At 35.7% G+C, this 26,824-nt stretch overlaps 1 protein-coding gene across 17 annotated transcripts in view; it reads left to right on the top strand.

The window, feature by feature from the left end:
- Positions 1-26,824, top strand: part of LCORL (ligand dependent nuclear receptor corepressor like) — a 166,104-nt gene that overhangs the window by 100,387 nt on the left and 38,893 nt on the right. For 16 of the 17 annotated variants that reach the window (XM_073805109.1, XM_019928432.3, XM_073805106.1 and 13 more), the window contains one exon: positions 11,002-11,253. The exons of the other annotated variant lie outside the window; for it this stretch is intronic. In XM_073805109.1, the coding sequence (XP_073661210.1) occupies positions 11,002-11,253 (252 nt within the window). The remainder of the gene's footprint in view (positions 1-11,001; positions 11,254-26,824) is intronic. 17 annotated transcript variants of the gene reach the window in all.

The raw sequence follows: 26,824 nt of genomic DNA, 5'->3' as shown, positions 1-26,824 counted from the left end.
AAAGTGCTACAAGTATTAATTGTTAATACATATCAAACATGGAGAGAAGGGAAATGGATTTTGGAGAAAGAGAAGATAAGAAAAATACCATCATCCTGGTCTTTAAAATTTTTGTTGGATTAGTGACCAATATTATCCACTTTGACAGTCTCATAATTGAGACAGCCTACACAGATATTCTTAGATTGGTCCTAAGAGCAACTCTCTCTCTAGGTAAATAGTAGCATTATATGCTACCTATGAGTGTGGAAGAATACTGAACAAAGGAGTGAATACAAGGAAGTTGGAATCAGTTGGTTCTGGTGATTCACATCTCTCCCATATGTAAAATACACTCACCCCTGCCCAAGACCTCCAAAAGTCTTATCTTATTACAACATCATCTCAGAGACCACACTCTTGTTATCTAACTCAGTTTCAGATACAAATGAAGTTCCTTGAGTGTAGTTCCTTTGGTATAGCACTTCAAATATAGTTTCTCTTGATCTGTAGACCTTTAAAAGTAAAAAGGCAAATTACTTGCTCACACACACCCAACATACAATGTTAGGATAGGCATAGGATAACCACTGTAAACACTCTTGTTCAAAAATGGCAAAATGGGGTGCACACAGGGGTCACTGTTCCATAGCAATCCTGAAATCCAGCTGGGCAAATGTTGGAAGTTACTCGATTAGATCTTAAGGAAAAATTCTTTATGGCTCTTGAATCTGCCTTCTGGGCTCTAAGTTCCACTTTCTAATTTATCCTTTCTTCCTATTTTTTTAAATTGAGTTATAATTCACATACAATAAAATTCACTTTTTTAAAGTATAAAATTCAGTGGTTTTTAGTACACTCATTAACAAAGTTTTGCAACCATCACCGCTGTCTGATTCCAGAACATTTTCTTCACCCTGAAAAAGAAACCCATTACTAGATGAACACTCACTCATCATTCTCTTACTCTTCTCCAGGCTTTGGCAACCACTAATCTAATAGATTTCTCTCTTTGTAGATTTGCCTGTTTTAAACATTTCATATAAATGAAATTGCACTATGTGCAGCCTTCATTTAGCATGTTTTTGAGGTTCATTCTTGTTATAACATGCATCAGTTCATTTCTTTCTATGATTGAATAATTATTGTATGGATATACCACATTTTATTTATACATTCACCAGTTGACATTCATTTGGGTTGTTTCTACTTTTTGGCTGTTGTGAATAATGCTGCTGTGAACATTCATACATACTTTTTTTTTTTTTTTTTTAATATAAAGGAAATGGTTCTTGCCTTTATTTATTTATTTATTTTTGGCTGTGTTGGGTCTTCGTTTCTGTGCGAGGGCTTTCTCCAGTTGTGGCGAGCGGGGGCCACTCTTCATCGCGGTGCGCGGGCCTCTCACCATCGCGGCCTCTCTTGTTGCGGAGCACAGGCTCCAGACGCGCAGGCTCAGCAGCTGTGGCTCACGGGCCCAGTTGCTCCGCGGCATGTGGGATCCCCCCGGACCAGGGCTCGAACCCGCGTCCCCTGCATTGGCAGGCGGACTCTCAACCGCTGCGCCACCAGGGAAGCCCCATACATACTTTTGATTGAACATATGTTTTCGGTTTTCGTAGTTATATACCTAGAGGTGGAATTTGCTGGGTCATATGGTAATTCTGTGTTTACATTTTTTAATGTGTTTTCAGAATTATTTTCCAAAATGGCTGCACCATTTTACATTCCCACCTACCGTGTATGAGGACTCAGATTTCTCCACATTCTCACTCGCACTTGTTATCTGCACTTTTTATTATAATTCTCCTTCAAGGTGTGAAATGGTATCTCATTGTGCTTTTGATTTGCATTTCCCTAAAGACTAATGATGTTAATCAACTTGTCATGTGCTTACTGGTCATTAGTAATATCTTCTTTGGACAAATGTCTACTCAAATCATTTGCTGTTTTTTTATTTGGGCATTTGTCTTTTTATTGTTGGGTTATAAGAGTTCTTTATATACTTGGACAGTAGACCCTTATCAGACATGTGATTTGTAAATATTTACTCCTATTCTGTGGACTCTCTTCACTTAGTGTCCTTTGAAGTACAGAAGTTTTAAATTTTAATCAAGTTCATTATATCTATTTTTTTCTCTTGTTACTTGTGTTTTAGTGTCGAATCTAAGGAATCATTGCCTTAATCTAAGGCCATGAAGATTTACATGTATGTTTTCTTTCAGATTCTTATAGTTTTAGCTCCTACATTTAGGTCATTGATGCATTTTGAGTTAATTATTCTATATGGTATGAGGTGAAGGTCCAGTTTCATTATTATTATTTTTTTTTTTTTTTTTTTTTTTTTTTTTGGTACGTGGGCCTCTCACTGTTGTGGCCTCTCCCATTGCGGAGCACAGGCTCTGGACGCGCAGGCTTAGCGGCCATGGCTCACGGGCCCAGCCGCTCCGTGGCATGTGGGATCTCCCCAGACCGGGGCACGAACTCGTGTCCCCTGCATCGGCAAGTGGACCCTCAACCACTGCGCCACCAGGGAAGCCCCAGTTTCATTATTTTGCATGTAAATATCCAGTTGTCCTAGCATAGTTTGTTGAAAAGACAATGATTTCCCCCACTGAATTGTCTTGGTACTCTTATCAAAAATAGATTAATGGTTTATCTTGGGGATCAGTTCTACTCTATTAATCTATATGTCTATCCTTAGGACATTAACATCTAGGCTTGATTATTATACTTTATAGTAAGTTTTGAAATCAGGAATTGCTAATCCTCCAGTTTAGTTCTTTTTCAGGATTATTTTGGCTATTCTGGATTCCTTGCATTTCAGTATGCTTTTTAGAATCACCTTGTCAGTTTATACAAAAATGCCAGCTAGGGGCTTCCCTGGTGGCGCAGTGGTTGGGGGTCCGCCTGCCGATGCAGGGGATGCGGGTTTGTGTCCCGGTCCGGGAGGGTCCCACATGCTGCAGAGCAGCTGGGCCCATGAGCCGTGGCCGCTGAGCCTGTGCGTCCGGAGCCGGTGCTCCGCAATGGGAGAGGCCGCAACAGTGAGAGAGGCCTGCGTACCGCAAAAAAAAAAAAAAAAAATGCCAGCTAGGGTTTTGATAGGGATTGTGTTGAATTTGTTGATCAATTTGGGGAGTTCTTATCATGTAACAATAGTAAGCCTTCCAGTTCATGAACACAGGATGTATTTCTGTTTATTTATGTTTTGTCAAACGTATTCCTGTTAAGTCTTTTCTTCCTAATACTGTTGTAAATGGAATTATTTTCTTAATTATTTCCTTTTAGAATTGTTTAGTGCCATTGTATAGAAGTAAAATTGATTTTTGTATATTGATATGGCATCCTGTAACCTTGCTGAACTTACTAGTTCTAAAGTTTTGTGTGTGTGGATTCCTAACAAATTTGTATATACAACATTATGTTATCTGTAAAAAGAGTTTTACTTCTACTTTTTCAATCCAAATTACTTTTATTTCTTTGCCTGCCTAATTGCACTGGCTAGAACCTCCAGTACATGTTGAATAGAAGTAATGAGAGCAAGGACAAGAGTCCTTCTCTTGTTCTCATATTATGGGGGAAACTTTCAATGTTTCACCATTAAGTGTGATGTTATCTATAGATTTTTCATAGATGCTCTTTCGTAGATTGAGGTAGTTTCCTTCTATTCCTAGTTTGTACATTGTTTTTATCATGAAAAGGTATCAAGTGCTTTTCTACATCTATGGAGATTATTATGTGGATTTTGTTCTTTATTAATACGTTACATTACATTGCCTGATTGGTTTTCATATGTTGAACTAACCTTGTATTCTTGTCATTCTTGGTCTTGATGTATAATCCTTTTTTTTTTAACTTCTTTTTTGTAGTATAATTGCTTTACAATGGTGTGTTAGTTTCTGCTTTATAACAAAGTGAATCAGGTATACATATACATATATCCCCATATCTCCTCTCTCTTGCGTCTCCCTTCCACCCTCCCTATTCCACCCCTCTAGATGGTCACAAAGCACCGAGCTGATCTCCCTGTGCTATGCAGCTGCTTCCCACTAGCTATCTATTTTACATTTGGTAGTGTATATAAGTCCATGCCACTCTCTCACTTCGTCCCAGCTTACCCTTCCCCCTCCCGGTGTCCTCAAGTCCATTCTCTACATCTGCGTCTTTATTCCTGTCCTGCCCCTAGGTTCTTCAGGAACAGTTTTTTTTTCTTTTCAGATTCCACACAATGAGTTAGCATATGGTATTTATTTTTCTCTTTCTGACTTACTTCACTCAGTGTGACAGACTCTGGGTCCATCTGTCTCACTACAAATAACTCAGTTTTGTTTCTTTTTATGGCTGAGTAATACTCCATTGTGTATATGTGCCACATCTTCTTTATCCATTCATCTGTCGATGGACACTTAGGTTGTTTCCATGTCCTGGCTATTGTAAATAGAGCTACAGTGAACATTTTGGTACATGACTCTTTTTGAATTATGGTTTTCGCAGGTTACATACCCAGTAGTAGGATTGCTGGGTTGTATGGTAGTTCTATTTTTAGGTTTTTAAGGAACCTCCATACTGTTCCCTGAAGTGGCTGTATCAATTTACATTCCCACCAGCAGTGCAAGAGTGTTCCCTTTTCTCCACATCCTCTTCAGCATTTATTGTTTGTAGATTTTTTGATGATGACCATTCTGACTGGTGTGGGATGATATGTCATTGCAGTTTTGATTTGCATTTCTCTAATGATTAGTGATGTTGAGCATCCTTTCATGTGTTTGTTGGCAATCTGTATATCTTCTTTGGAGAAATGTCTATTTAGGTCTTCTGCCTATTTTTGGATTCGGTTGTTTGTTTTTTTGATATTGAGCTGCACGAGCTGCTTGTAAATTTTGGAGATTAATCCTTTGTCAGTTGCTTCATTTGCAAATATTTTCTCCCATTCTGAGGGTTGTCTTTTCATCTTGTTTACGGTTTCCTTTGCTGTGCAAAAGCTTTTAGGTTTCATTAGGTCCCATTTGTTTATTTTTGGGTTTTTTTCCATTTCTCTAGGAGGTGGGTGAAAAGGGATCTTGTTGTGATTTATGTCATGGAGTATTCTGCCGTTTTCCTCTAAGAGTTTTATAGTGTCTGGCCTTATGTTTAGTTCTTTAATCCATTTTGAGTTTCTTTTTGTGTATGGTGTTAGGGAGTGTTCTAATTTCGTTCTTTTACATGTAGCTGTCCAGTTTTCCCAGCACCACTTATTGAAGAGGCTGTCTTTTCTCCATTGTATATTCTTGCCTCCTTTATCAAAAATAAGGTGACCATTTGTGCGTGGGTATATCTCTGGGCTTTCTATCCTGTTCCATTGATCTATATTTCTGTTTTTGTGCCAGTACCATACTGTCTTGATTACTGTAGCTTTGTAGTATAGTCTGAAGTCAGGGAGCCTGATTCCTCCAGCTCCGTTTTTCGTTCTCAAGATTGCTTTGGCTATTCGGGGTCTTTTGTGTTTCCATACAAATTGTGAAATTTTTTGTTCTGGTTCTGTGAAAAATGCCATTGGTAGTTTGATAGGGATTGCATTGAATTTGTAGATTGCTTTGGGGAATAGAGTCATTTTCACAGTGTTGATTCTTCCAATCCAAGAACATGGTATATCTCTCCATCTGTCTGTAGCATCTTTAATTTCTTTCATCAATGTCTTACAGTTTTCTGCATACAGGTCTTTTGTCTCCTTAGGTAAGTTTATTCCTAGGTATTTTATTCTTTTTGTTGCAGTGGTAAATGGGAGTGTTTCCTTAATTTCTCTTTCAGATTTTTCATCATTAGTGTACAGGAATGCCAGAGATTTCTGTGCATTAATTTTGTTTCTGTGCATTAATTTTGTATCCTGCCACTTTACCAGATTGATTGATTAGCTCTAGTAGTTTTCGGATAGCATCTTTAGGATTCTCTATGTATAGTATCATGTCATCTGCAAACAGTGACAGCTTTACCTCTTCTTTTCCGATTTGGATTCCTTTTATTTCTTTTTCTACTCTGATTGCTATGGCTAAAACTTCCAAAACTATGTTGAATAATAATGGTGAGCGTGGACAACCTTGTCTTATTGTATAATCCTTTTTATGTGTTGCCTGTTTCTGTGTGATAGGAGAGTTGGCCCTTGAACAATGTGATGGATAGGGGCTGGCCCCTCATGCAGTTGAAAATCTGTGTATGACTTATGGTCAGCCCTCTGTATTTGCATTTCCACATCCAGAGATTCAACCAGTCACAGATTGTGTAGTACTGTAGTATTTACTGTTGAAAAAATCCACATATAAGTGGACCCGCACAGCTCAAACCCATGTAGCTCAAGGGTCAACTGGATTTTTGTCTATTCATCATGGATAGTTTTCATTTCGTTTAGTAGTTTTCTTTTCATGTAATTTCTTTGTCCAGGTTTGGTATCAGGCTAATATTGTCCTCATAGAATGAGTTGGGAAGTGTTCTCATCTCTTGTTTTGGAGTTTGTGAAGGATTGGTTTTCATTCCTCTTTAAATGTCTAATAGTATTCACCAGTAAATCTGTTTGTCCCTGGGCTTTTCTTTGTGGCAAGATTTTTGGTTACTAATTCAGTCTTTTTACTTGCAGGTCCAGGTTTTACTGTTACTTCTTGAGTGAGTTTGATAGTTTGTGTCTTTCTAGCAATTTGGCCATTTCATCTAGGATACCTAATGTGTTGATGTATAGCTTTTTTCTTTTCTTTTTTTTTTTTTTTTTTTTGGTAGTATTTCTTGATTACCTTTAATGTTAATGCTGATAATGCTTCCTTCATTTCTGATTTTACAAACTTAAGTCTATTCTGGTTTTTATTCTTGGTCAAATTTTTGATCTTTTCAAAGAACCAACTTTTGGTTTTATTGCTCTTCTCTGTTGTCTTTCTATTCTCTATCTTATTTTTTTCTGCCCTAACTTTTTATTTATTTTCTTCTCTGTGCTTGCTTTGGGTTTAATTTTTGATTCGTTTTCTCTTAAGGAGGAAGGTTAGGTTATTGGGTTACTGGGTTGAATTTTTTTTAATATATGTGTTTATTGCTATAAATTGCTCTCTAAACACTGCTTTAGCTTCATCACATAACTTTTGCTGTGTTGTTTTCCTTTTCAGTCATTTGGGAGTTGATTGGTCTTGAGAATCTTCTTCCCAGTTCAGTCATTTGGCTGTTTGCAGGAGACTTCAGTTCCTTTCCTTGTGAGCCTCCTCAGTGCCGCTCACAGGACAGCTTTCTCCAGAGTGAGTGATGAGAGAGCAAGAGGACAGAATAGTGTGGGTGGGGGTCACAGCGAACACCAGTATTCAGAGTATCCAGGGTAGAAACCATATTCTTTTATACCCTAATCTTGGAAGTGACATACACTTCTGCAGTATGTTATTATTAATCACACATTCCACCCTTAATACAATGTGGAAGGGACTACACAACCCTGGAAACCAGGAGGTGGGAGTGGGAATCATTAAGGACCATCTTGAAACTGGCTACTACAAACAACTTGCTAAACTCTTGAATTAGATAAATTTGGAAAATGAAGAGATAGGGCAAAAATAAATTATTTCTATCTTCTTGGGGCATACCATTTCCATTTGGCAACATATTTTCTCTTCTAGCCCAGGGTTTGTGAGTTGCCTGAATTTTGAAACTATCTGAGTTTATATCCCTGGCCTAGATCTTTAGTTAATTCAGTTTTTTTTTATAGTTTTGATAATTTGCACAAGTATTCTAGAAGGCTCACTAATCAGCAGCTGAGCAGCATTTTCTTTGTCTCTTTCTCTTTTTTATCTTGTTTGTTTGTTTTTTGCCACGTCCTTTGGTCTCACACATAGACTTATTCCCAATATAAACAAAAACTGAGTAGATGAATAGAGTAAAGTAGCATTATCTATTCTGCTTTAAACTTAGCTCTAAACTCAATTCTAAAGTATAGCCCTAGTCACATGATATGTCTGATCATATTTCTGTTGTTTTTTGATAAATATAATTATTTTGAATTGCTAAAGTGATATTAGCCAATACATTACAGGATAATTAACCAAAATACCTAGAAGTAAATCAGTATCTCCTTTTAACACATAATTCAAAGCAAGATTAGGTTTGAAAAAAGATGGAAAAGAGTGTTCACAGATGCTTTCAAGGATTCCTGGAAGTAATAGTCAAGAAATGGTATAAATTGGGAATCCTTATGTGTAACATGGAAATTTCTCGTTTTGTTACAAATCACTTTAGTTGGGTTACATGTGCTAATACTATCTATTCTGGAGCACAGTATATCACATGGGCTTAGAAATTATGTCCTTTGTGTTTTCCCAGCTAGTTAATAATTTTACATATTAACCTAGTTAGTTAATATTTTTACTTATTTGACATTTTATGATTTACGTAAAATGTAACTGCTTGGCCTGCATCTTTTTGTTTCTGTTATTTTTACTATAACCTAAGATAACAGTGGAGTAAATGTCAGCTATTAAAATGACAAGTACAGGAGTTCAGTATTTTATCTACAATCTCATATAACTTTAAAATATCCTGTGAGCAAGACTTATTATGACTACCAAGGTTCTATTATCATTTCCATTTTTACAAACAGAGAAACTAAAACACGGAGGGGTATGTAACTAGCCTGAATTCAGGAAGATGGCTAAGATTTCAATCTATAGCTAAGTCTTTCTTTTTTCATTAAAATACAGTTGACAATATTACTTTAGTTTCAGGTATACTATGGAGTGATTCACATTTACATGCATGATGAAATGATCACCATAATAAGTCTAGAAAGCAACTGTCCTCATACAAAGTTAATACAGTATTATTGACCATATTCCTTGCGTTGTATATTCTCATTTATATGTGGACTCTAAGAAACAAAACAAAAACAAACTAAGCTAAAACAGACTCATAGTTACAGAGAACAAACAGGTGGTTGCCAGAGGGGAGGAGTGTTGGCGGATGAAATAGGTGAAGGGGGAAATTAAGAGGTACAAACCTCCAGTTATAAAATAAATGAGCCACGGGCATGTGATATATACAGTTGACCCTTGGACAACGTGGGGGTTAGGAGCACTGACCCTCTGCACAGTGAAAAATGAGTCTAACTTTGCAGCGGGCCCTCCATACTCGGGGTTCCACATCTGCAGACTGACCAACCATGGACTGTGCAGTACCGTAGTATGTATTTATTGGAAAAAATCCATGTCTGTGTGTACCCACACAGTTCAAACGCATGTTGCTCAGTGCTCAACTGTATAGCCAAGTCTTTTTTTCTCGTACTCAGAAACAAATAGTACCTCTCTTCCCTTCTGGGCTCTAAACAAAGAATAAATGTGAGGACTATAATGTTACTTTTTTTATAGGCCCGTAATCCCTTCTCAAATGTTTTTTCAGAATTCAGTGTTCTTTGTTTTGAAAGAGCTAATGTAATGGAGATGTTTATTATGTAACATCTCCAGCAGGTCCAAAACAGCACCCTGTGATCAAATATATTGATATTTCTGCAGGACCATAAACAGATTGATGTCGGCTGAGGTCACATTTTGCTATCAGATATGGTGGAGGTAGTTTTGTTGCCTTTCCTCACCTTTAAATAGTATGTTTTCTAATCTTCTTGCATTTTAGAATCATGGATCTATAAAAGTAGATGCTAGTTGGAGGACTTGCCTTTAGATCTCTTAGACAATTGCTCCATCTAATACTGAACCCCAAAACTAAGGAGACTCAACCCTTCAGTCTCAGACAGCCCAGGATCAGGGCAGGCCTGTTCACACAGCACTGATCTGCCTGGGGAAGAGTTGAGGCATTTAAGGAGCAGAGGAGCATGTTGGTTTGGCCAAAAAGTTCGTTTGGGTTTTTCCATAACATCTTACAGAAGAACCCAAACAAACTTTTTGGCCAACCCGTTATCTCTAGAATAGGCCCACTTCTAAGAGGAAGAAGTATGGAGCCTAACCAAATACACTTAGTCATCCTTCCTAGTTCACCAATCATTCTGCCTCTGAAGGAGCAGAGTAAATAAAAGGATTGGGGTGAGGCCAGTAGTGTGTGTGTGAAAAAAGCCACCACCATCCAATATTAAAACTATTTATTACTTATTATATACTGTGTTTATAAGTGGTCTGTCTTTATTCCACACCTCTTACAAAATCATTCAATTGTTTTTACCTCTTGTACAGGTTTCAAGCAGAATTGTATATGACTGCTGTCCTTTATTTTGGTTGTAGCTGACCAACATGTTTTGGGACCAAGGACTGATTAAGACCCTCAGTAGTGGTACTGCTGTTTTTATAGGGGAATCTTAGTAGATGTGCACTGAAATATTTAAGAGTGAAATCTCGTAATTCTGCAATTTACTTTCCGGTAGTTCTGCAAACCAATAAAAGTAAAAAGAAGGTGAATGTGGCAGAATGCTAACAATTCTTGAATCTTGGTAGAGGCTGTCTGTGTCATTGTAGTGTTCTTTATTTTTTTCTTTCTGATTGAAATTTCTCAATATGAAAAATTGAAAAAAGAAAAAAATCCTTGATGATGACATTTAGGCTATATATGAAGTGCACATTTGACAGAATTGAAGAATTAATAGTAATAAATAGTTACAGAGTTTAGATATTTTCTTTAATAGTTAATGTGTATACCTACTCTATTAGGTTAAAACTTGCTTGGTTACTTATATATACAATTTATGTTCACATACTAAGTGTCTTAGTATCTTGTAGAATACATTTGAATTAAAACTCTGAAAATAAGCTGTCTGTTTTTATGTCTAGTTGTTTATATTTTAGTTTGGGACCAAAAATATTTATTTTTAAGAAACAATTAAAAATGCCAAGTTTGGGGTTGATATAGTCTCATAATACTAATTAAACCAACAAGGTTTTTGTTGCTAAGTCCTAGAAACCATTTGCAATTATGGACTGAATCTGAGACTTGTGAAATCATTAATTTGTAATTAAGATAAATTTAAACATAGGTATTTTGCATTCTCTTTTTTAATTCTTATTATATTTATTTCTTCCCTAGATCTTCCTCAGAACTGTGATCCTAACATTCCCCTAGTTGCTCAGGAATTAATGAAAAAGATGATACGTCAGTTTGCAATTGAGTATATTTCAAAAAGTGGTAAAATTCAAGAGAATAGAAATGGTTCAATTGGACCAAGTCTAATATGTAAGAGTATCCAAATGAATCAAGCAGAAAACTCCCTTCAGGAAGAGCAGGAAGGCCCCTTAGACCTCACTGTGAATCGAATGCAAGAACAAAATACTCAGCAAGGTAAGATTTGTGTGTCTGTGTGTGGTATGTGTGTGTATGTGTGTGTGTGACATATAATTTTATGTTTTAGTATTCTTAAATATATATAACCTTATATTCACAGAGAAATTTACTTCAGAAGTAATATTACTTGTAATTAACCTATGTAGTATGGACTAGAGAGAAGTGCTGAATTAGAGCTTTTGTATTACATTTGACTTTGTTTATAAAACTGGAAGTGAGAGTTTCTCTCAATGTTTTTTCACAGTAAAGTGTATGGTGAAAGAATTCTAGCAAGCAACCTAAAAGGAAAGTGTACAAATAAAAAGATATATATGATAAAAATGTATTTTTGTAATGTACAGCTGAGAACATTCATTAAGCACTTGCTGTTCAGTTTTTTGCACTTAGGTGAAAGATAAAAAGAAATAGATGACTTGTATTCAGTTGTTTATGATGTAACTAGGGAAAGAGAAAAGTTAATGCATGGGATAAATATAATTAACTATATGGAGATACATTTTTCATAAGAAGCATGAATGATGAGGCGGTATTGGTCTTATCTAATTGTTAACTGAAGGAAGAGTTGTGATTCTCAGAGGAAAAGAAGGAAGACCTTAAAGTGCTTGTGGAGGATGCCAAACAAGTGTTTGCCTGGAGAAGAGAGAACAAGTAGCTTTTGTTAATACAAGTTAAGGATAGTGTTGTCGGGCCTCAAAGCCAGAAAAAATGTCAGCATTAAGTTTGATTGCAGAAGGCAATGTGGTGTTGGAGACTGTAAAGAAGAGTACACTAGTCAGTGTTTAAAGAAGATAATCTTTTCACTGTGTAAGACATTAAAATTGAGAGAGGCTGAAATATGGAAATACTTTTCTCTTTTTGCTTCCCTAATTGTAGGTTGAGTTCATTTATGTAGTAAGATCTGAGAAATTTGAGATAATAATTAGGTAGGTTATAAGACAGAGAAAGAAATGTTGAAGATGATTTTGATGTAAGTCTTAAGGACAAAAATATATCAATACATTGAATTTTGGAAGTTAGAAAGCATGGGATTTTTAGAATTTTTGTTTGTCTTGCTTTTCCATGTTTCATACCCTCTTATATCTCTTCTCCTTTGTGGGAGGCAGTTCAGTGTTCTAAAGAGACTAAAACATAGGCTTTGGTATCTGTGACAGACTTGTGGTTGAAATCCCAGCTCTGCTACTTAAGTTACATGAATAGTTAACTTTACCTACCAGAGCTTTAATTTCCTCATTTGTTACTTGGCAATAATAATAACAAACTCATTGGAGCAATATGAAAGTTAAATATAAAGTCACCAACTCATAAAAGATACTCAGACATTAGTCTCTCCCTACTCTCTACCTCCTGTTCCCTACCACCGCAGAAGAGAAGGCTTGGAAGTAACATGGTAGTTATCTGTAAATATTTGTATGGCTCTTCCACTAAAGTAGGACTGAACTTTCTCTGAATGGCCCAATGAGTAGAATTAGGATCGCTACCTAGAAGTTAGGTGGAAACAGATTTCAGGTCCATATAAGAAAGAATATTTCTAAAGATCAGACATTTTTTTTTAAAGGGGAAAGGGGAAAAGATTCCCTGGTTGCCTTATCATTAGAGGCATTCAAAAGCATCAGATGAGTGGTTGGAATAGATGACATTTTAAAAGTAAATTTCCAGTCCTTACATTCTGTGATTCTATGAATTTAAGTAATAAGGCAGACCCAAGTATATATAGAAAATAAGTAATGTAGTTACTTATTTAAATTATTTTGATGTTCTAGACAAAGTACACAAATATATATGTTAACATTCTGAGGCTGAAAAGTCATTTAGTTTAGTGTGGCTTGTAGTGTATAAAGCAAGGGAGAGAATGGTAATAGGTGAGGCTAAAGAAATAGGTAGGGGTAAGATTGTGAGAAAGCCATGTAGGAAATATTAAGGATTTTGACTTTTCTTAGGGCCCTAGAAAGCTGCTAGGTTTCTTTAAGCAGAGAGTAACAAATCAGATTTTCTTTTATAAAACTATTCTGCCGTGGTATAGATTGGTAAGCTCTAACTTTGTCTACTTGCATACCAAATTTTTTTTAATGTAGCACATGTATGTGTGTACCTATACACACCAGTACCTTATATGTACTAATATTTCCACAAATTAAAATTTTTAAGGTTGAAATAAAGATGTTGTAAACAATTTTTAAATGTCTTGCTAATCGTGGTGACTTCACCCCCAGTATCTTATTACACAATGTAGACTTTGGAGCGTTTCCTTAGTAATAATACAAGGTATAAATCCTTATTTCAAATGGTTTCTTAAGAACTAAAAAAACTTTTGGACTGACTTCACTGTTCATACCTTATAGTATAATTAGTAAAATGCTCATACTAGTAGTAGCAGGATTAGTTCTGCCTTTGTTTGTCTATTATTTGCTAGTGCTAACTTTTTTCACATTATTCTCACTGTAATTTTGCAACAATACTCGTTTAAGTCATTTGTTCATTTTGTGATTTATTTTATTCAGATTAGATGCTGTAATCTGTAAATCCAGTAGATAATCTAGCCATAAATAATGTAGATAATTTATGGATTGTCTGACCTATAAATCTATAAAATTATTAATCCCAAATGGTTTTACAGGTAACTTTATATAACCTTAAGGCAGTAGATAATTCTTATCTTTTACAGACTATTTTAAAGAATAGAAAAGAGAAATATTGATATAATCTTTACCAAAACAAGGCATAGATAGCAAAAGAAAGAAAATTTGCAAGCTAGTCTTATTTACAAACCTAGGTACAAAAATTCTAAACAAAATGTTGGCAAATTGAATATAGTGAATTATAAAAACATTATAAATGTTTTTATAAATTATAAATGTTTATAAACATTATAAATGTTTATATAAATTATAAATCATAAAAATATTATAAATCATCTGTGGGGAAGCACAGATGATTCTGCATTTGAGACACCTTTATGATTTTACACATTACAAAAAAAAATCAGCCATATCATCCTAATAGATACAGAAAAAATTTACAAAAGCTGACACATTTATTATAAAAAATGCTTATCACCCCAAGAATAGATGAGTACTTCTGCTATGAGGGACATCATAACCAAATGATTTAAAGTAACAGACATGATAAAAATTTTCAACATTTTATGAGACGTCTTGACTCATGTAACGTGATGAGAAAAAAAGAAATATGAAAGTAAGCAATAATAAGTAATAGGTTATAAGGAAAGAATGAACAAAATTGTGGTTACTTACAAACAGTATGATTGTGTATATAGAAAATATGAAAGAATATCTATGTAAAGTTTTAGAACTGATGAAAGAGTTCAGAAAAGGTACTACTCACAAGATTAGTATGATAACATCCAATTAGAAAATCCAGTTTTTAAAAAATCTTCTACAATAGCAACAAAAGCAGGAAAAACATTAAAACACCTAAGATTGAAGCTAATAAACTAAGACCTTATGGAGAACATTATAAAACTTTATTGAAGGTTATAAAAGAAGACTCCCAAAATGAGTGATTATATTTTAAATGAATGGGAAGACTCTAGAAGATAGCAGTTCATCTTTAATGTACTTAATAATTCAATGTCATTCTAGTCAAAATTCTGATAGGGTTTATTGTGAAAAATGACTTGCCAATCATAAAATTTATGAGTAAAACTTAAAAGAGCCAAGAATTACCAAGTCAAGGTGGTGAGGGACTTCTCTAAAACATATCAAGACTTTGTATAATAATTCAAACAGGGTGCTATGGGCCATATACAAATCACTAGGACAGATTAGCAAGCCCAGAAGAGATGTCATTATAAATCACCAGGATGATGGCCTGTTCAGTAAATAGTTCCAGGGCAATTGCTTAGCCACTTGGAGGGGGAAAAAAATGGATCCCTACCTTACACCGCTCACAAAAGTAATTTTAGTTGGGTTAAAGGGCTAAATGTTAAAAGCAAAACTAAAAGTTAGAAAAGATAAAGGATTATATCTTAATGAATTTAAAATAAGGAAGAATTTCTTAAGATGCAGAAATAACAATCCATGCAATAATTGTGTAAATTTGTACTAAAATGTAAAACTTAAGTGTTATAAACGTCACTGTGAAGAGAGTGAAAATTCAAGCCTCAAATTTGGAGACAGTATTTACAACTGATGTAACTAACAACCATTTAGCTAATCAAACAGAACTACAGCCAATGAGGAAAACATGACACCTTAGAAAAATAGGCAAAAACAGTTATCAGAAGATTACAGAATAACCAAATAAGCAAAGTAAAAGATGCTCAAAAGAATATCCTGCTCAGCTTTCATCCCAATATAGGGTTCTTTTATTCTGTCATATAAAAGATGGTAATTCAACCTCTGATTGACAATAAGTACATGCAAAAAATCGTTGTTTGACAGCTCTGACAATTAAGCTCCTATCTCTGAAACATCCACCCTTCATTTTATATTTCTTCCATCTGCAGTAATTATTTTACTCAATAGTACTGTAAATATTTGTAGAAATTATTGTATCTCCAGACTTCTCTTTCCCATGCTAACCTTTAGGGTTTTGGGGTTTCTTTTCCATCTGCAACAATATGAGAAAATTTTTCCTTTTACTTATTATTAGTGCTGTAAATATTTGTTGAAACTATTGTGTCTGTCTAAACTTCTGTTTCCATGCTAATCTTTATATAGCTTCTCTAATTGTTCTTCATAAATCAGTTTCCATACTTCTCATTTTCCTTGTCCTCTCTTCCACAAACTGTAGACTGACTTAAAATATTGTTGCCCTGAGAGATACATTCCTATTTGCCTCTCCATTGTACCTTCTAACCAGGTATTTCAAATATTAGAGAGATTTCTATGTGCACTTTCATTTCTGCAGATTTGTATAAATACTCTGAGCCACAGAAACTGGGAGAAAGTAAGTTATGAATTCTTTTGTCCTGGAGCAGTAGCTTAAAAAACAGGTAGAAATAACATTAGCATAACCAAAAATAATTTTTTTTCGATTTTAATCTGGGCCCAAAGTAAAAGCTTCTCCTGAATTCCAAAGTACAGGAAGAAATTTGCAACTTACGGACCTTTATCATTATCGTGACAACCATGAAGAATTTACCAGTTCTGTACAAAACAAGATCAAATGTGGGCAGAGATGAAAGAGCAGCACTTTATTGGCCTTGGTGGTGGTGTTGTCTACCATGAGGTCCAGTGAATATTCTGGTAGAATCTTCATTATAGTAAATTTCTCACTTCATTGTAATTGTTTCCGTGTTTATCTCCCCACTGTAATCAACCTTTGGGCGCAGGAACCTGTGTATTCACTTTTGTATCCCCAGGGCGTGTATGATATATGACATATTGGATTTACTGGATTAAAAATCTTCACTATTTTCAAATGCTATTGACAGCTGAACTGAGAACTGATACCTGATCATTGGATTTATGGGTTTTTAGCAGTGAAATTTCTTATTTTAAACATATTGGATGGAAATTATCCTGAAATATCGTTATACTTTCTTAAACAACATATGGAACATTGTGTCATGATGAACATTAATTATTGCACTGACCTGTAATGTCTTGACATTTTTAGAATTATTCTCCCTTAAGCTAACTGGCAACAGATTAAGTTAAAAATACTTTTAAGAAATTATTATTTCACATTGCTCAGTAGGCTAAACTTTGGAAATCATGTCTCCTAGATTGAATAAGATTTTTTTAAAAAATAAATTATGTATGAGACATATAAACTAGGCTTCAGGTAAATTTTATATTTCATTGAATGAAATATATAAATTTCAGTGATATGTTTAATTGTTATTAAGTATCCTTTGTTGCTGCTGCTGCCATTCTAGTCTGGTTTCTTGGCTGAGATTAAGGTAGGTGACACTGTCAGCTGAGATGTTAAACTATAATTAAAAGAGCAATGTATCATTTTATGATATCACGTATTATAAACTACGCTGTTTATAAATGAAGTTTGTTGTTACTCTGTTAGGAAAATACTGAATAGTTTGTTTTTTTTTAAATATCAATTCAGAAGATATTTCCATATCTACTAATGAAGGCAATAAAATTATCCATCTTGTTTCTCTATGCTGAACTTTTGTTTTCCAAGGCTGAAGACATATGGAAGAAAATGTTATGTTCCATGCTTGAGAAGATACCATATTTTAGTAAACCTGAAGAATAAAACATATCTAAATGATTCATGTCCCTTCTGATCTAACCTTCTCTAACTCTAGGGATAGACGAAACAGGTGGTTTTTTAAAATTCCAAATCAAAGCCATATCACTCATCTGCTTAAAAACACTTAAAAAAAAAACAAAACAAAACACACACACACACACACACACACACACACACACTTTAATGGCTTTGAACTGTCCTTAGGATAAACTGTAAAATCCTAAACTCACCAAGATCCAGATCCTACCTATCTATTCAGTCTCATCTTGCACCTTTCTTTAGTCTTCATATTGGTTTTCTCTGTTTCTTGAATGTCATATACTCTGGCTTCAGAACATTTGTACATGCTTTTGCCTCTGTGTAGAAGCCACTCTACCCCCTACCCACACCAATTTTTTCTAAATAAATTTTACTTGGTTTTTCTTCAGGTCTCCATTTAAACATCACTTCTCTAAGAAAAACCAACCCCCACACCTCCTAAATTGGATGCACACAGACATAACACATGCATTCTTACTAATTACCACCAAAATTGAGTTTCGGTCTCATATTTTCCCATAGCATCCTGTATTCTTTTGTAGCCTCATAACCCTTGTAATTATTTCCACCATCTTATTTTGTGCTTTCTGTTTGTCCCATTTGTTAAGCTTTTTTCCCTCCTTTGTTTTTTTTCTTTTACATTGCGTTTTTTCTTTGCTAATTTTGAAGTTATATACTCTACTGCTGTTCCGTTAGTGGTTTCCCTAGAAATTTTTTAATGCTCAGTTAACTCAGTAGTTAATGTAAGGAATTTTTCTTTTTTTTTTTTTTCACTGCGTTGGGTCTTCATTGCTGCATACAGGCTTTCTCTAGTTGCGGCAAGCAGGGGCTACTCTTAGTAGTGTTGCGTGGGCTTCTCATTGCAGTGGCTTCTCTCGTTGCTGAGCACAGGCTCTAGGCGCGCGGGCTCAGTAGTTGTGGCACTCGGGCTCTAGAGCGCACGCTCAGTAGTTGTGGCACGTGGGCTTAGTTGCTCCACGGCATGTGGGATCTTCCTGGACCAGGCATCGAACCCGTGTCCCCTGCATTGGCAGGCAGATTCTTATCCACTGTGCGACCAGGGAAGTCCGGTAAGGAATATTTTAACTTCTTACCTGCCCTGACACGATAGCCATTTTATCAATGCTTTTGTTCTCTTTTTATGATATCACAATTAAAACATTGTAACTATTTTATATAATCAAGTTTTGTTTAGATTTACATACATGATTACCTTTTTCCTTTGCTCATTATTTGTTCTTATATCTCGAAGTGTCTTCTGGAATCAGAGATTCCTTTTTTTTTTAACATCTTTATTGGAGTATAATTGCTTTACAATGGTGTGTTAGTTTCTGCTTTATAACAAAGTGAAACAGCTATACATATATATATATATATCCCCATATCCCCTCCCTCCCACCCTCCCTATCCCACCCCTCTAGGTGGTCACAAAGCACCAAGCCCATCTGCCTGTGCTATGCAGCTGCTTCCCACCACCTATCTGTTTTACATTTGGTAGTATATATATGTCCATGCCACTCTCTCACTTCATCCCAGCTTACCCTTCCCCCTCCCCGTGTCCTCAAGTCCATTCTCTACATCTGCGTCTTTATTCCTGTCCTGCCCCTAGGTTCTTCAGAACCATTTTTTTTTTTTTTTTTAGATTCCATATATATGTGTTAGCATATGGTATTTGTTTTTCCCTTTCTGACTTCACTCTGTATGACAGACTCTAGGTCCATCCATCTCACTACAAATAACTCAATTTCGTTTCTTTTTATGGCTGAGTAATATTCCATTGTATATATGTGCCACATCTTCTTTATCCATTCATCTGTCGATGGACACTTAGGTTGTTTCCATGTCCTGGCTATTGTAAATAGTGCTGCAATGAACATTGTGGTACATGACTCTTTGAATTATGGTTTTCTCAGGGTATACGCCCAGTAGTGGGATTGCTGGGTCATACGGTAGTTCTGTTTTTAGTTTTTTAAGGAACCTCCATACTGTTCTCCGTAGTGACTGTATCAGTTTACATTCCCATCAACAGTGTAGGAGGGTTCCCTTTTCTCCACACCCTCTCCAGCATTTATTGTTTGTAGATTTTTTGATGATGGCCATTCTGACTGGTGTGAGGTGATACCTCATTGTAGTTTTGATTTGCATTTCTCTAATGATCAGTGATGTTGAGCATCCTTTCATGTGTTTGTTGGCAATCTGTATATCTTCTTTGGAGAACTGTCTATTTAGGCCTTCTACCCATTTTTGGTTTGAGTTGTTTTTTTGATATTGAGCCGCATGAGCTACTTGTATATTTTGGAGGTTAATCCTTTGTCAGTTGCTTCGTTTGCAGATATTTTCTCCCATTCTGAGGGTTGTTTTCTCGTCTTGTTTATGGTTTCCTTTGCTGCAGAAAAGCTTTTGAGTTTCATTAGGTCCCATTTGTTTATTTTTGTTTTTATTTCCATTTCTCTAGGAGGTGGGTCGAAAGGATCTTGCTGTGATTTATGTCATAGAGTGTTCTGCCTATGTTTTCCTCTAAGAGTTTTTATAGAGTCTGGCCTTACATTTAGGTCCTTCATCCATGTTGAGTTTATTTTTGTGTATGGTGTTAGGGAGTGTTCTAATTTCGTTCTTTTACATGTAGCTGTCCAGTTTTCCCAGCACCACTTATTGAAGAGGCTATCTTTTCTCGATTGTATGTTTTTGCCTCCTTTATCAAAAATAAGGTGACCATTTGTGTGTGGGTTTATCTCTGGGCTTTCTGTCCTGTTCCATTGATCTCTTTTTCTGTTTTTGTGCCAGTATCATACTGTCTTGATTACTGAAGCTTTGTAGTACAGTTTGAAGTCCAGGAGCCTGATTCCTCCAGCTCTGTTTTTCTTTCTCAAGATTGCTTTGGCTGTTCAGGGTCTTTTATGTTGCCATACAGATTGTGAAATTTTTTGTTGTAGTTCTGTGAAAAATGCCATTGGTAGTTTGATAGGGATTGCATTGAATCTGTAGATTGCTTTGGGTAGTAGAGTCATTTTCACAGTGTTGATTCTTCCAATCCAAGAACATGGTACATCTTTCCATCTGTGTATCATCTTTAATTTCTTTCGTCAGTGTCTTACAGTTTTCTGCATACAGTTCTTTTGTCTCCTTAGGTAGGTTTATTCCTAGATATTTTTTTCTTTTTGTTGCAGTGGTAAATGGGAGTGTTTCCTTAATTTCTCTTTCAGATTTTTCATCATTAGTGTATAGGAATGCCAGAGATTTCTGTGCATTAATTTTGTATCCTGCCACTTTACCGGATTCATTGATTAGCTCTGGTAGTTTACTGGTAGCATCTTTAGGATTTTCTGTGTATAGTATGTCATCTGCAGACAGTGACAGCTTTACTTCTTCTTTTCCAGTTTGGATTCCTTTTATTTTTTTCTTCTCTGATTTCTGTGGCTAAAACTTCCAAAACTATGTTGAGTAATAGTGGTGAGAGTGGACAACCTTGTCTTGTTCCTGATTTTAGAGGAAATGCTTTCAGTTTTTCGCCACTGAGAACGATGTTGGCTGTGGGTTTGTCATATATGGCCTTTATTATGTTGAGGTAAGTTCCCTCTATGCCTACTTTCTGCAGGGTTTTTATCATAAATGGGTGTTGAATTTTGTCAGAAGATTTTTCTGCATCTATTGAGATGATCATATGGTTTTTATTCTTCAATTTGTTAATATGGTGTATCACATTGATTGATTTTTGTATATTGAATAATCCTTGGATTCCTGGGATAAACCCCACTTGATCATGGTGTATGATCCTTTTAATATGCTGTTGGATTCTGTTTGCTAGTGTTTTGTTGAGAATTTTTGCATCTATGTTCATCAGTGATATTGGCCTGTAGTTTTCTTTCTTTGTGACATCTTTTTCTGGTTTTGGTGTCAGGGTGATGGTGGCCTTGTAGAATGAGTTTGGGAGTGTTCCTCCCTCTGCTATGTTTTGGAAGAGTTTGAAAAGGATAGGTGTTAGCTCTTCTCTAAATGTTTGATAGAATTCACCTGTGAAGCCATCTGGTCCTGGGCTTTTGTTTGTTGGAAGATTTTTAATCACAGTCTCAATTTCAGTGCTTGTGATTGGCCTGTTTATATTTTCTATTTCTTCATGGTTGTCTTGGAAGGTTGTGCTTTTCTAAGAATTTGTCCATTTCTTCCAGGTTGTCCATTTTATTTCCCTTTCTCTTCTTCGTTCACACTGCTCCCGGGGTTCAGCTTTGGATTTGGACCCGCCGCTGCGTGTTGGTCGCCTGAGGGCGTCTGTTCTTCACTCAGACAGGACAGGGTTAAAGTAGCAGCTGATTAGGGGGCTCTGGCTCACTCAGGCTGGGGGGAGGGAGGGGTATGGAATGCTGGGTGAGCCTGCGTTGTCGGCAGAGGCCAGCGTGATGTTGCAACAGCCTGAGGTGTGCCCTGTGTTCTCCTGGGAAATTGTCCCTGGATCACGGGACCTTGGCAGTGGTGGGCTGCACAGGCTCCAGAGATCCTTTTAATAAAGGTCTACTGGTCGTAAACCTTTGGGATTATTTTTCCAGTTTCTTATTCTTTTTTTTTAACCTTGATCTTCAAAGAGATTTTTTTTCTGGGTACACAAGTCTAAGCTGACAATTATTTTCTTAGCACTGCTACCATGATAGTGTCTTGGCTTCTATTTTTGCTATAACCACCCAACAAATCATCTTTTCTTTGTAGGTAAACTTTACACGCTTTTTGTTTAGCATCTCTCTCTCACTTTTCTCTCTGTGTTTTGTTTATGCTTTTTTGCAGGTTGTCCTGGATATGTTTGGGTATAGATTTCTTTATTATTTTTTTCTTTTTATTCATTTATTTATTTATTTTTTGGCTGTATTGGGTCTTCATTGCTGCATGTGGGCTTTCTCTAGTTGCGGTGGGCGGGGGCCACTCTTCATTGCGGTGCACTTGCTTCTCATCATGGTGGCTTCTCTTTTTGCAGAGCACAGGCTCTAGGTGCGTGGGCTTCAGTAGTTATGGCACGTGGGCTTCAGTAGTTGTGGCTCATGGGCTCTAGAGTGCAGGCTCAGTAGTTGTGGCACATGGGCTTAGTTGCTCTGCGGCATGTGGGATCTTCCCAGACCAGGGCTCATACCCATGTCCCCTGCGGTAGCAGGCAGATTCTTAACCACTGTGCTGCCAGGGAAGTCCCGGGTGTAGATTTCTTTTCTTCATTCTGCTTGGAGGTCCTATCATTTCTAAAACCGAGGACAAATTTCTTTTATCACTTGTGATTTTTCAGCCATTATCTTTTCAGTGTAATGCAGCTCCCATTTTTTCTCTTGTCAAAATTTACTGAGACATATTTTGGATCCTCTCATTCTATCCTTCATATCTCTTATCTTCTCTTTCATATCTTCCACCTCTTTGTCCCTTTGTGTTATAGCCTGATTACTTAATTTAGAACTATGTCCAATTCACTGATTCCCTCCTGAGCTATTCTAATCACTGTTTTACCTTTGTCTTGAGTTTCTAATTTGTTATTATTTTTCCATTTCCAGAAGTTATTTGTTACTGTTTTGAAATATGCCTGTCAGCGTGCCCCTAATTTTACAAAAAGAATCAATAAGCAAGATATCAAGAGAGATTTGAGAGGATTATTTTAGGTAAGGTGGTCAGGAAAGCCTCCCAGAAGAAATGAGTTTGAACAGAGAATTGAATAATGAGAAGAAGTCCTCCACATGAAGATCTGAGGGCAGGGCATTCCAGGCAGAAGAAATATCAAAAACAGAGAAAAAAATATCAGAAATCAAAGAAGGCAGGAGCAAATCAGGTATGTTTGAGGAACTGTATGAAGATTGTCTCAGTCACTTAAAAATCAAGAGACTAGTCAAAACTTTTCCCTAAAGTCAGATTATAGAGTGTCAAGAAATATAATTGTTATGGTATATTTAAGCTGGATTTTTCTCTTTTCTGTTTTGTAAAGAATATCACAAAAAGCCATGCACTTTAAATTCAGAAGTTCCATAAATAAATGTTATGTAACTGTCACTTGACTAACCTAATTAGCTGTACGAAGTATAAAAAGAAAATCAATTTCTTTATAGCCATTACATTTCCTGAATATTTGTTATAGTTTGATATAAAATTGGCCACTCTATCACCACATGGTTTCCAGGTGATAATTCACTGAGTTTTGGTTTCCCTTATAATTTTTTCATGTATTTTCCCTCCAAATACAGCTTCCATAATATGTACCTTAACTTTGAAGTTATCAGTGTGCCAAAATGGGGTTCAAAATAACAGCTTGAATAGAGTAAAGCTGATATTACTTCTATATTTAAATCTTCCTCTTAGTTTTCCGTTACATGAAGAACAAAATTTAAGTTTTCTTTCCATGACCTACATGGCTTTGCTAAGACCTTGTCCCTGTCTACCCCTCTGGACTTAACTCCTTTTCCTCTCTTCCTGGCTTAGTATGTGCAAGTCATACTGTCTGTCTATTTCTGACACATTCTAAGCTCACTTCACTTCTGAACCTTCACTCTTGCTGATGGCTTTCCTGGATTACTCTGCCTTTAGATCTTCTTCCTTCTGTGGCTTGGCCCTCTTCATCATTTATATCTTAGCTAGAATATCAGCTTAACAATAAGACAATAATAAATGCCAGTGTATAAAAATAACTTCTGAGTGATAAAGAAGAAAGCACCATTAGAAAAATCAAAAGAGAAATAGTAGTCTATGAAAAAAGTATTTATAATTTATATTACAAAATAAAGGACTAATACTCTAATGCATTAAGAGTTTCAAAAATTGAGAAGTGAAAGATATACCACTGATAGAAAAATGAGCATTGTTTTACTGTCAATTCATAGAAGAAGAGGTTTTAAAAGCCTTTAAACATAGGGAAACACACTTATAAACTCATAGGAAATAGTCATATATGGTTCACACCTATCAGACTGATAAGAATTCAAGTTTAACAACATAATCTTTCTGGTGAGACTGTGAAGAAACAGGCACTCTCTAGTATTCTTATTGCTAGGGGAATACTAACTGGTAGAATCCTTCTGGAGGGGAATTGACAATACAATACGTGTTAAAATTATATATGCATTTACTCTTTGAGCCAGAACTCTCACTTCAAGGAATTGAGCCTATAATTACACTTACACAAATATTGATGATATACACTCAGGGTTATTCATTGGGCGGCATTATTTACAATAGCAAGGGATTAGAAGTAACCCAAATGGTTAACTAAATTACTGTACATCCACACAGTGGCAAACTGAGCATTTGAATAAAAAGAGTGAGAAAGATCCCTTTTTAGTGGCATTTTCAAGTTTTAGGAGATAGAAGCAAGATGCAGAACAGTATATGTATGTTCTCTTTTTGTATAAACAAAGCAGGAAAGATAAAACCTATAAGGGAATGAAGTAAATGAGGCGGAGGAGGCAGGATAGAAGTGTTGTGAATGGACCTTGTTATGTAGTTTTATATAAATGTTCAGATCCCCAAGAATAAGCATTTTTTAAAGTTAAAGCAGTCCCTAAAATTTGAAAAAGAATGTAACAAATGAGCATAGCTGCATCAAGTTAGTAATATATTAACACTAAGAAAAGAATGATGTCAGGTGACTTTACCCAGTATTTTGACTATACATTCTTGGTGGAATATATTCTAAGGACAAAGGAGTGCTTCAAAGAAATTCTAAACTTCTTTTAGTAATATTAGTAATAATATTGCCATTTGTTATTTTGGATCTCTAGGATAAATCAGATATATAATCATGTTAACATTGTTTTGGGAAACCAAGATTTTCAGGGTAAGAGAAGAAACAAACAAGTGTAAAATCAAAGTAAACACCCTGTAATATTACATATGTGTAGATTGGAAATGTCACTGCAAACTCATGATTTTTTTTCTTTTCAAAAATGTGCATTTCTTAGTCTGACCACTGAAATATTCTAAAAGCAATAACACGACAGCTCAGTGGCATTGAATTTAGACCAAGATTGTGGTCTTCTAAACATTATTTTCCCTTAAAGGGAAATAGGCTTCCTTGGAATCCAGGTCTGGATCAGAAAATGTACAAGATGAGCCTGGAACATCTTGTGCCAGCAAGCAAGGACGTGCCAAAGACTAATTTGTCAACCAAATACAGGAGGCAACGTTAAGGGTTCCCCATTGGCCAAATAAGAGAACATTTAAGCATCAGAAGGAAAAACAGTTTCAACTGAAACATGTTGAATGTTTTAAAATCCATTAGTTCATGATAATCCAAAAAAAAACAAAAACAAGGTGCCCCTCAAAGTCATTAGTCTACACTGGAGAAGCATAGCATACCAACTCCTTACTTTGAAAATGAGCAATTAGAGGAAAGAGTTAAGCATTTATTTTGCTTTGCTTTTACAAATTGTATTTCAGGACAACCAAATAGCCTTTTGAGGAAGATTCCTAAAGAAGAATTTCAGTTAATAAATATGGCAGACACGACAGACTTAAAATATTATTTTGCAATGCCTAGTAAGATAACTGAATCAAACATTATCAGAAGATAAAACTATTAGAGGAGAGGTTGCTTGGGGAACTTTACAATGGAGAGGTCAGGCTGTTGTCATCAGAATACACCGATCACTTAGGCATCATTAGAAATAGACTTTATACATCACTTGTGAAGTATTCCTGCCAGAAACGTTGAACATGAATCTAAGCGATTTTTTAGGTCAGTGGTTCTCAAATGTGGTCCGGGAAGCCCTCAGTGTCTCTGAAACTCTTTCAGGGGATACACCAGGTCAAAACTAATAATAACATATTATTTGCCCTTTTCACTCTCATTCTCTCACAAGTGTGTAGTGCAGTCAGTCAGAGGCTGATGTATGATTTCTGAACACATTGAATATAGAAGCATATATGAGAATCCAGCTGTCTCCTATTAAACAAGAAGTTTAATAGAAGCTAGGCATTTAAAAGATTTGCAAAATTATTTTTTAAAGTTCTCACTTTATTTTGACAATGTTATTTTTCATTAAAATGTTTTATAAACATTTATAGAGTTATCAATTACAAATATTTAAAGTTTTTAATTAGTTTAATTTATAATATGGTAAATATTATGACTCACCTAAACAAAAGTTCTTTGAGGTCCACAGTAATTTTTAAGAGTGAAGAGATCATGAGAACCAAAAGTTTGAGAACCATTTGCTTTAGAGCAAAGTAAACGACACCATAGGAGAGCAAAAAGAACAAACCATAATGTGAGACATTCTCTAGTAGAACTGATGACCTGGCCTCTTCAAAAAGTCAGTGTCATTATTTTAAACAATGAGGGAAAGGGCTGCTATAAATTTTAAGAGACATAGCCATCAAGAATAACACAGACAAATTAGCT

This window comes from Tursiops truncatus, chromosome 5 (genome assembly GCF_011762595.2).
Source record: "Tursiops truncatus isolate mTurTru1 chromosome 5, mTurTru1.mat.Y, whole genome shotgun sequence".
NCBI classification, from domain to species: domain Eukaryota; kingdom Metazoa; phylum Chordata; class Mammalia; order Artiodactyla; family Delphinidae; genus Tursiops; species Tursiops truncatus.
This window is presented reverse-complemented; position numbering and strand designations above follow the sequence as displayed.